General features: G+C 45.3%; 1 protein-coding gene across 1 annotated transcript; it reads left to right on the forward strand.

Annotated features, from left to right (window-relative positions):
- Positions 1–251: 251 nt before the first annotated feature.
- On the forward strand, positions 252–11381 carry LOC146610904 (matrix remodeling-associated protein 8-like). The gene is made up of 10 exons (XM_085344471.1): positions 252–350; positions 3440–3466; positions 3574–3882; positions 7220–7321; positions 7447–7908; positions 10263–10418; positions 10565–10595; positions 10669–10748; positions 10838–10891; positions 10991–11381. The coding sequence occupies exons 1-10, from the start codon at positions 335–337 to the stop codon at positions 11014–11016; spliced, it is 1263 nt and encodes a 420-aa protein (XP_085200597.1). The 5' UTR covers positions 252–334; the 3' UTR covers positions 11017–11381.
- The last annotated feature ends 115 nt before the right edge of the window (positions 11382–11496 follow it).

Here is an 11496-nt window from a genome sequence, read left to right on the forward strand (position 1 = left end):
CGCACTAAAATTTTGGGATTATTGTAAAGTGTTTGGTTTAACGGAGATTTGTGTTTTTGGGTGCAGTTATCCGAAATGCAGTTAAGATACCAGTGTTCTATAACAAAATGCAATTGTGCAATTTAGTGCGGATATTTGTGAAGTGTTTAGCACTATTGCAGTGTTGGATTTCATTGGCTAGCGGAGGGTGGGACTTGTGTAGACTCAGTCTGCATGAACACAAAGTCCTGCTGCTGCTGGGTGAACTTCAGGCGCTCCTTTATCAGTTCTTGCAAGAACCTCCTCTGACGGGCTTTTAACATCTGACAATTTTGATAAATAGTTCCTCCTCGACATGGCTCTCCTTCAGAGTAAGTGAAGTCCTCTTAAGTCGTCTCACTTTTAAAAGAAAAAAAAAAGACGCTTGCTAAATTTTTCTTTGTGCCATAATTGCATCCAGGTCAGTCGGTAACAAAAGCAGACTCCTTTGCCAGGTTTGCTTTGCCTCAGCTAAATACTTTTCTGATCCTTTTCATTATTCTTCGCTCACAGAGTCTCTGTAAGCTATTATATGTAACTGTAAATATCTTGCATCTGTATTTTTCACTGCTTTTTGGGTTTTGTTTTTGCTGTACACGCATTTTTCCAAACTCAGTTAACCGATGCAAGATTAATGTAATGTGTTTTCATGCTTTGTATTGATAACCAATGATCTTCATCATTTTAACCTTTTTTATGTTATTTTTACATTTAAAGCCCCTTGTAGGTATGAACATCTAATCTCAAACTACGGCCCTGTACACTTTCTAACTTTTTTTGTTCAAAGTGATCTATTCAATAAAATAGATCAAATGCAATCAGATTGGGCCCGGCATGTTGATACAGTAGACAGGCCATAGTTTGTGACTCTGGGATTTTTTATGGCTTCAACCCAATGTGTTTCCAGTTAACTGCGGTCTGAGTGGAGGAGTCAGCACAATCCAGCAGCCAGTCATTATATGTGTCAGTAATGAGTGTTTCACCACGAGTGGGTCTTTTGGAGTCCAGACGGCGTGGAGGAGAGGGAGCAGGAGGGGGATCCAACCATCATAAACACAGTTTATGATGGTTGGATTCAACTTAATGAACGGCCACAAAGCAACAGGGCATGGAAAAGATTCGAAGTGCTGTTTTGACTCAAACAAGTTTGTAAACATGTAGCTACTCAGAAAATGACAAGGTCACGATAAGGTAGCATATTTATGCTCTGGAAAATCCTCGCAGGCAATCCCCTGAAATTTTGAGCTCAATTTGTCCTCCATAAGGTTAGAGAAGATGCCCACACACTGAGATGTTGCTGATGTTGCTTTGGCAGCTATGACATTTGGGCGCCATCAGATCATCTGAACATGATAAATGACCTCAAAATTACAGACGTCACCTAATTATTCCACGTGAAGATGAAACTCATGTAAATCTGCAGAAAGCAATCCATACACAAATAATCCAGCATGTTTGCAGTGGTTTAGAATGTAATTAGTGAACGTAATCAGTGCTAACACGCTGTTTCCACAGGACGGTCAATAAGCCCTCCAGGCCTCTGAATGTATCTTTGTATGTTTAGCTGAGTCTGCAGCTGCACAGATTTGTCTGATTTATTTTCAACCTGTGACGGGGCTGTGAGCAAACTTCACACTTGAACAACATCGGTGAATCACAGACTTTATGCTGAGTAAACTCATTCTTTATGTTTAAATCATACTTAAAACGTTTTGCTATTTTACCTTCAGGTTGAGATTTTAATGAGCGATTCAACGTGTGTGAGTTTGGGGAGTAAAATGACAGCAGTGATTTTGCACTCTATTTGGCAAATGTCTGTTATTATCACTAGTAATTCAATAGCCCCTTTTTAAGTCTTACTGTTAAAACAGCCTCATGAGTCAACAGCCTGTGTGTGTCTGATGACAGACAATTAAAGGGGCTGAGACGCTTTGTTTTTACCATCTGCAGGAAAGTTTTTGCCCTACTGTAGAAAAGCCAGGAAAGTTTTCCAGGATGAGGTCTCCTCTCTGATGCCAGTGTGTGTGCTGAAGTCATTTTGTCCAGCTTGAAGTGTTATTTAGTTTACTGCATCGAAGAACAGTAGCAGAGGTATTCTCATAGTCTAATGGTGAAGATAGCCAACATAGCTAAAACTGCTAAACCAGTTACTGACTTGTGTTGTATGTCAAACCCTGCATTTAACCATGCATACAAAAAAACAATACAATGCAATAATTGTTGCAAGTTTCCACTCATTATTTGCTCCTCTGGATAACATTCAGTAAATCTAAATACTTTACACAGTTTAAAAATGACCAGAGCCAGTTCATACCAGTGTTATCTCACTAACACTGGCTCCCAGTATATTTAAAGTGTTATTCGTCACATTTTGAAAGTGCTTCGTGGTGTAATTTCTTGAGATATTTCTGACCTCTTAGTATAAGCATACCTTAAAATCCCCAGGCTGAGGTCTTGTAACTCTTCCAGAGGCCCAGTTTAAGACAAGAGGGGGCAGAGCTTCTACAGTTAGTGCCTCCGGCCTCTGAAATGACCTGCACAGAGGAAGTCAGTCATCTCATCTTAAAATGGAACCTAATGTTCTCTTACTTTTATCTTTTTTATCACTGTGATTTTAAAAGCTGACGAGCTCGTGACGATTTATTGATTTGCCACCGTACTTGCATGAAACATTTCAAAGCTTGAAAGAAGATTCACTGCATTACTGAAATAAATCTTGTCTCTATAGTTTATAATAACAAGTACCGGTATGGTGAAAACAAACAGGTGTTTGGTCTGGTTCCGAGACTTTTGACACTTGGGAGTTTGACTGGAGTGCGCCGAATAACAGCCTGGTGCTTCATCCCCTCAGGATCACGGCCTTGCGACAAGCCAGCAGCAGCCGAGATGAATGGGGGCTCTGTATGCTTTGGCTGCATACATCTCTGCCCGCCTTTCAGTAAACAGACGGGAAATAGCACTGTGGGAAAAATGCATTAGAAATAGCAAATGTGCTGTCGGAAAATCCCTAGAGTGAGCAAACACAAACAGCGAAATGTATTTCCAGAGTGTGTTGTTGACATCTGGTGTGTTTGTCTACTTTTGTCTTCCTTTGCTGAACTTCTGTTTTAAAGCGTTACCTTTTCACCGCGTGCTTGTTTCTTCAGCTTCACTCTATCTCTTTTAAATTGTCCTCTCACTGAACCCACATCTGCTCAGACTCTGAAAGTTTTCAGTGTTGGGTCAGTACGAGATCAAAGCTAAACTCTCCAGACACTTCAACCAATTTGTGGGTGGAAGCGCTTGAAGTGTTTCTCAAGAATTAATCAGTGGAAATATGTGGAGACAAATCTACGGTATATAACGCAGCATCAGCAGGCTGTGTGAATTAAAATCATCAGTAGGATAAAACTCTAATCATCCTGGATTTTGTTTTTTTCAGTTCTTGCTGTGCTCTTCCTGCCGGGAGGTAAGAGACTCTTTTTTTTTTAGGCACAGCATATTATTTTGGATTATTTATATTTACATCTTTGCTGCACTGAATTTGTGACTACATGTGTTTATATTCTGTGTCAGCTTGGGGACAGAGCAGCAGCAGCAGGCTTGGTGTAGTGGTGGAGGCGAAGAACATCACTCTTCCCGCGGGATCTAAGGCCATCCTGCCCTGTCACAGCCCCCGCATGGTGTGGATCCGGGACAGACTGAAGGACCGTCAGAGGGTAGTGCACTGGGACTTGGTCCGCAGCAGCCCGGAAAATTCTGTGGAACGAGTCTTGGACATGTCACCTGGGGCCAACCAGAGGGTCTACAACGCCTTCAACAAGGGCCGCGTTTTCATCCCAGACTCTGCATTCAGTGATGGCAACTTCTCCCTTACTATCAACAGTGAGACTTTTCATTCTTTTTTGCAGTAGCACTATGAACGTTGTTCCATCCATCCATCCATCCATCTTCATCCGCTTTATCCGGGGCCGGGTCGCGGGGGCAGCAGCTTAAGCAAAGAGGCCCAGACCTCCCTCTCCCCAGCCACGTCCTCCAGCTTATCCGGGGGAATACCAAGGCGTTCCCAGGCCAGCCGAGAGATATAATCTCTCCAGCGTGTCCTGGGTCTGCCCCGGGGCCTCCTCCCGTTGGGACATGCCTGGAACACCTCACCCAGGAGGCGCCCAGGGGGCATCCTTGTCAGATGCCCGAACCACCTCAGCTGGCTCCTTTCGATGTGGAGCAGCAGCTGCTCTACTCTGAGCCCCTCCCGGATGGCCAAACTTCTCACCCTATCTCTAAGGGAGAGGCCAGCCACCCTTCGGAGGAAGCTCATTTCTGCCGCTTGTATCCGCGATCTCGTTCTTTCGGTCACTACCCACAGCTCGTGGCCATAGGTGAGGGTAGGGACGTAGATCGACCGGTAAATTGAGAGCTTCGCTTTTACACTCAGCTCCCTCTTCACCACGACGGACCGGTGCAGCGTCTGCATTACTGCAGCCGCAGCCCCAATCCGTCTGTCGATCTCCGGCTCCCTTCTCCCATCACTCGCGAACAAGACCCCGAGATACTTGAACTCCTCCACTTGGGGCAGGAACTCATCCCCGACCCGGAGTGGGCACTCCACCCTTTTCCGGCTGAGAACCATGGCCTCAGATTTGGAGGTGCTGATCCTCATTCCCGCTGCTTCACACTCGGCTGCGAACCGTTCCAGTGCAAGCTGGAGGCCCTCACCCGATGAAGCCAACAGAACCACATCATCTGCAAAAATCAGAGATGAGATTCTGAGGCCACCAAAGCGAAAGCCTCCGCCACTTGGCTGCGCCTAGAAATCCTGTCCATAAAAATTATGAACAGAACCGGAGACAAAGGGCAGCCTGGCGGAGCCCATCACCCACCGGGAACGAGTCCGACTTATTGCCGGCAATGCGAACCAAGCTCTTGCAACGGTTGTATAGGGATCGAATGGCCCGTAGCAATGGGCCAGACACCCCATACTCCCGCAACACCTCCCACAGGACACCCCGAGGGACACGGTCGAATGCCTTCTCCAAGTCCACAAAACACATGTAGACTGGTTGGGCAAACTCCCATGCACCCTCAAGTATCCTGGAGAGGATAAAGAGCTGGTCCAGTGTTCCGCGACCAGGACGAAAACCGCATTGTTCCTCCTGTATCCGAGGTTCAACTAGCGGACGAACTCTCCTTTCCAGCACCCTGGCATAGACTTTCCCAGGGAGGCTGAGGAGTGTGATCCCCCTGTAGTTGGAACACACCCTCCGGTCCCCTTTCTTAAAGATGGGGACCACCACCCCGGTCTGCCAGTCCACAGGTACTGCCCCTGATCTCCACGCAACATTGCAGAGGCGTGTCAACCAGGACAGCCCTACAACGTCCAGAGCCTTCAGGAACTCGGGGCGGACCTCATCAACACCAGGGGCTCTGCCACCAAGGAGTTGTTTAACTGCCTCAGTGACCTCGCCCCCGGAAATTGGCGGGTCGTTCCCCTCATCCCCAGACTCTGCTTCCTCCTCGGAAGACGTGTCAGTGGGATTAAGGAGGTCCTCGAAGTATTCCTTCCACCGCCTGACAATTTTCTCAGTCGACGTCAGTAGCGCTCCGCCAGCACTATACACAGTGCAGGTAGAGCACCGCTTTCCCCTCCTGAGACGCCTGACGGTTTGCTAGAATCTCTTCGAGGCAGTCCGAAAGTCTTTTTCCATGGCCTCTCCGAACTCCTCCCACACCCGAGTTTTTGCTTCAGCCACTGCCCGAGCCGCATTCCGCTTGGCCTGTCGATACCTGTTGGCTGCCTCCGGAGTCCCACAGGCTAACCAAGCCCGATAGGACTCCTTCTTCAGCCTGGTGGCTCCCTTCACCCCTGGTGTCCACCATTTGGTTCGGGGATTACCACCACGGCAGGCACAAACCACCTTGCGGCCGCAGCTCAATGCAGCAGCTTCGGCAATGGAGACGCTGAACATGGTCCATTTGGACTCAATGTCCCCAGTCTCCCTCGGAATGCTGTTGAAGCTCTGCCGGAGGTGTGCGTTGAAGATCTCGCGGACTGGGGCCTCTGCTAGACGTTCCCAGCACACCCTCACTACGCGTTTAGGTGCACCAGGTCTGTCCAGCGTCCTCCCCCGCCACCTGATCCAACTCACCACCAGGTGGTGATCAGTTGACAGCTCAGCCCCTCTCTTTACCCGAGTGTCCAGAACATATGGTCGCAGGTCTGCTGATACGATTACAAAATCGATCATCGACCTACGGCCTAGAGCGTCCTGGTGCCACGTGCACCAGGACGCTGTTCGAACAGGGTGTTCGTTATGGCCAAACTGTGATTAGCACAGAAGTCCAATAACAAAGCACCGCTCGGGTTCAGATCAGGGAGGCCGTTCCTCCCAATCACGCCCCTCCAGGTCTCGCTGTTGTTACCCACGTGAGCATTGAAGTCTCCCAGCAGGACAACAGAGTCTCCAGGTGGAGCACCCTCCAGCACCCCCCCCCCCCCCCCCCCCAGGGACTCTAAGAAGGCTGGGTACTCTGAACTGCCACTCGGCGCATAAGCGCAGATGACAGTCAGGACCCGTTCCCCGACCCTAAGGCGCAGGGAACAAACCCTCTCGTCCACCAGGAAAAACCCCAACGTACCGGCAGCAAGCCGAGGGGATATTAGAATACCCACCCCAGCCCGCCGCCTCTCACCAGGGGCAACTCCAGACTGAGACTGAGTCCAGCCCCTCTCCAGGAGACTGGTTCCAGAGCCCAAGCCATGTGTAGAGGTGAGCCCGACTATATCTAGCCGGTACCTCTCAACCTCAAGCACTAACTCAGGCTCCTTCCCCACCAGAGAGGTGACATTCCATGTCCCTATTGCCAGTCTTGGCAACCGGGGGTCAGTCCGCCAGGGCCTCCGCTCCTGGCCGCCACCCAGCACACAATGCACCCGACCCCTATGGCGCCTCCTGCGGGTGGTGGGCCTGCGGGAGGATGGGCCCATGTCTCCTCTTCGGGCTGTGCCCGGCCAGGCCCCATGAACTAAGGCCCGGCCACCAGACGCTCGCCCTCGGGCACCCTCCCCGGGCCTGGCTCCAGGGCGGGGCCCCGGTAACCCTATCCCGGGCAGGGTAAACTGTTCCCTCGGTGTCCTTTTCATAAGGGTCTTGTTGTTCGTGCTGAGTTATAATTTTAATATAATTAAGTTAATTTTATTTTAATAATATTTATTTATTTTCAGATGTGGCAGCAACCGACAAAGGAGTTTATACTTGTAATTTACACCATCACTACTGTCAGATTCACCAGTCTATGCAAATCCATGTTGATGTCACTAAGTCAGGTGAGGCTATCTGATCTAAAATACTATATTTGTTTCTTGAATTGTGATGTATAATTACATTTAATTACATTTAATTGTGTATTTAATTACACCTAAAAATGTATTACACCTGAATGTGTTTCCAGCTCGTAAAGAGAAGCGGTACTTGGATGGAGAGAAGACTGTGTTTGTGGTCCTGTTGGGCAGCTCAGTGGTATTGCCTTGTGTGAACCGGCGCCCCCTGTGGCGAGAGGGTCTTCAGGAGGACCAGCAGCAGGTGGCCCACTGGGACTTCCAGCCTCCTGGAGTGCGTCCTGATAAGGCCGACCGACTGGTGGACCTGTACGCCTCCGGAGAGCGTAGGGATTACGGACCTCTCTTTGCCCAGAGCAAGATGAGTGTGGCAGAGGATGCTTTTACACTAGGAGACTTCTCACTGTTCATCTCCGACCTGAGGCCCGCTGATAAAGGCCTTTACTCCTGCCACCTGCACCATCACTACTGTGGTCTCCATGAGAGGCGCATCTTCAGACTAACTGTGGGACCTCCACTCATGCCTGATTCCACTCCAGCACCCAGAATTTTCCAGAATGATGAACCAGATCCAAGTAAGTAACAAAAATCCTTAGAAATTTGTTTTCCCACAACATAGTCATGGTAAATGGTTTTTCCTCTATGTTTTTTTTGGCTGAACTGTGCACAGAGAAATAAGACCGCTCCTGGGTTTTTTTGTTATATTTATAGGCATAGTTGGTCAGTTAAATCAGTTCTTCCTCCTGCCAACTTTCTCCTCAGTCCTCCCTGTTTTTGTGTTTGAGCTGAAGAGGGAGGAGCCAAGGAATGCAGGAGCTAGTTGAGAAAGAAAGAAAGAAAGAACGAAAGAAAGAAATTCTTTCATATACTTGTTTATTTGGTTTTGCAGATTGGATAGAATAGAGATATCTATTTGCATCTTTTGCTTAAAAAGCTGTCTACAGTTTTTAATCGACTGTAATGGAAGTGCTCTCATTTTCCTCACAAACTGCTTCATTTAGAGCTTTTTTTTATTTGTTTATCTAGACATATTTTAGCTAGACTGAGCAGAGGAATGGGTTTCAGCATCCAGTACTTTTTGGAGTGGATGGTCACATCCTGTGTTTTTGGTTTTTTGTTCCTCATTTTTCCAGAAGTCTAAACCAGGCATCTAGACCTGTTATACTGCTTCTCCACTTTTGTTTTGTTTTTTTTCCAGTCTCTCCTTCGTTTCTCTGGTAGAGGCATATTTATCAGCAGTTACAGGAAGTCTGGCCCATCTGTTCAACATCTGGGCCAGCTGCGACATGAAAGAACAAAGTAAGGGGAGGGTATGAAAGTACGTGTTAGACTATAGATTCTCCTCCCCTTTAAAGAAATGACAGCCAATTTAAAATTTATGCTAGAAAGAAATGCATGTGTGATGCATTTTTTCCTGCCCACTTAGCTCTTATCTGCACCTCGCTGAGCTTGTTAGACAAAAAAAACAACTATTTCTATTCACCCACATTACATTACAAGCATCATGGGAACTTTTCACAGCTTTTCACTTTGTTGTCGTAGTTATTGATGACATGAAACAAAAATAAAAAGAAGTTATTCCTTGTAATCATGAGGGAAGCATTTTGTGAGCTGTCACCAGTTCAAGAGAGATATCAGCCTCTGAAAAGAAGATGATTCCTTTTATTTCATTGACTTGCAAATGATGTGTATCCCACCATTTGAAAAAAAAAAGCCATTAAAGCATACACACTTGATCTGTTAAGAAAATGGTAATAGACCACTGCTACAGCATGGCTGGAGATCTCCTCTCAGCAGTTGTGCTGTAGAGACAATGACCTTGGGTATGTCTTTGCATTTTCATGCATATTAGGCACATTATGCAATGACAGCTTTATTTGCCATCAGTGTATACATAGACCCCCTTAGAGGATGTTGGTAATTAAGTTAGAATAAATATTTTTTCTGTTGACTGGCTGGTTTTTAATGCATAACAACAGATACACCATTGCATGTTTTCCTCATTAGTTCTTTGTTAGTTTAGACTGTTCTTTTGAGCTGCTAATGAAAGACTAGAGATTAAACAATTTTAGTATTTTCTGTGATTAAACTGCTTTTTAATTTATGACCAATTACTGGTGTATATTAGCAACACATCTATAAGCGTACTTTTTGCAGAAGTAGTCGTGATATAACACATTATGGTTTGAAATAATGATTAAAGAAAATATAAACAGTTCTCTATTTGTTATGTTTTTGAAATTATGTGTAACTATGTAGATGTATAAATGTGGTGCATTGGGACAGTTCAGGTCACTGTGAAACCCTTTGCTGCCTGCCATGTTTAGAGCGGCCTGCCAGATGGTAGACTTCACTGCTAAACTCTGCTGAAGGTGTCACAGATTTATTTTCCATACATGCTCAAACCAGGCTTCTGTGTTTGTTAGAAGAGCACTTTTAAAATGAAAAAGTAATTCAGACATGCAGACAGACCACATTACAGACTTTGTCTCCCTTCCCTCACACTTCTCCACTTTACTGGTCAGCCTGTGTTTTTCTGGGGAGAAAAAAATAACAGCTGCATGACATCAGGTCTGGAAGTCATTACTGCCAAACAGCATCTTGACATTTAACTCTCTGCTCTCCCTGCTCCAGTGTTTTGCTTTTGGGAACAAATGAAAAAGAGCCTCTGGAGGAATGAAAACCTCTACTTGTGTGGAACTACATTTCATTTTGATCCTTGTTTATTGCCATTAGTTTAATCCAATGCAGCAATACAATAAATCTCATTTAAAATATGAGCATGAAATCCCCAGGATACATTGCATTGTTTGGTTTTAGGGTTTATTGAGTTCACTCAATATTTAGCATGTGTAATATTCAGTAATTCTTGGAGAGTTAATTAGGTTATTGAAGAAGGAATTTTATTTTATTCCTGTTCTTTTCTCAGGCGAAGGGGTCGAGCCTCCACGTGTGGTTAATGTCTTTATCCCCGAGCATCGAAGTTATTTCATGCAACATTTGGGCTACTTCCTGGCAACATTCTTACTGCTGGGGTTTATCGTCATTGCTCTTATTATGCTGACTCGACGGCGCAAAAAGAGAGGTATTTTTTATTACAACATTCCTGCTTGGTTGTTACTTGTATATTGCAACCTGATTGTGTTTCTTAGCATCATAAAAAGCATATTTATCAGAGTTACATTTTGTTATTATTGTGTGCGCTTGAGTTTTTTTTTCTGTTTTTTACAGGGCTGGAGTATGAGCTGGGTCGATCCCAACGGTAATGCATTATCATGTGGTTAATGTTATGCTGCTTTAACTTTACATTAAATCTAACATTAACTTCTTCACAGGGGAACCGCAATCGCTGGAGGTGAAGTAGCTTTAGACTGCACAGAGCTGAATTGCTGTAACCAAGAGCCTTTGAATTCAGGTGCAGTAAACTTCACCCAAACGCATTAAATACGCACACTTCGCTTTCCATCCACAGCTCATTTTCTGTGTGTCTACTTTAATCGACAGAGTACAAAAACAACATAATGAAAGAGCGCGATATGGCTAAAGACTGCAATAAGGGTGAGCAGAAACTGTGTATTTCAGTGAGTAAACACAACAATTAGCATCTTTTCAGCAGATTTTGGTGTTACGATTTCCCTTTCTCACCTCCTCATGCAGAATTTGATGGGAAGATGTGGAAGTGAATGTGATATTTCTGAGACGCCGCTGGCAGGTCCAGGGCAAACACGGGAAGAAATACAGGACCATGGAGAAAAAGGAGAAAATCAGGAAACCCAGGAGAGGACAGGAGGAATGCTCCCTCTGCTGTAACCCTAGCACACAAAGCTTTTTCAGTAAAGGATATCATCTTTCTTTCTTTTTTCTTTTTTCTTTTTTTTTACCCGATTTCAAAATTAATACACACACACACACACACACACACACACACACACACACACACACACACAAACACACACACACACACATATATATATATGTGTGTATATGTATAGATATTTTTTTCCTTCTCACCAGCTGTTATAACCATATGGTTAAACTTATATTTGATCCTTCCTCTTTGCATTCAGTGTTTTGTTTATATTAAATACAAAGCATTTTCTTATATAATGTTTTTAAAATATGTTTTTTAACTAAATGCATGCTCTTTATTGAGGTACCGGTAT

Source organism: Diplotaxodon limnothrissa, linkage group LG20 (assembly GCF_057381915.1).
Source record: "Diplotaxodon limnothrissa isolate DT_005_m linkage group LG20, D_limnothrissa_male_GT1.1, whole genome shotgun sequence".
Lineage (NCBI taxonomy): Eukaryota > Metazoa > Chordata > Actinopteri > Cichliformes > Cichlidae > Diplotaxodon > Diplotaxodon limnothrissa.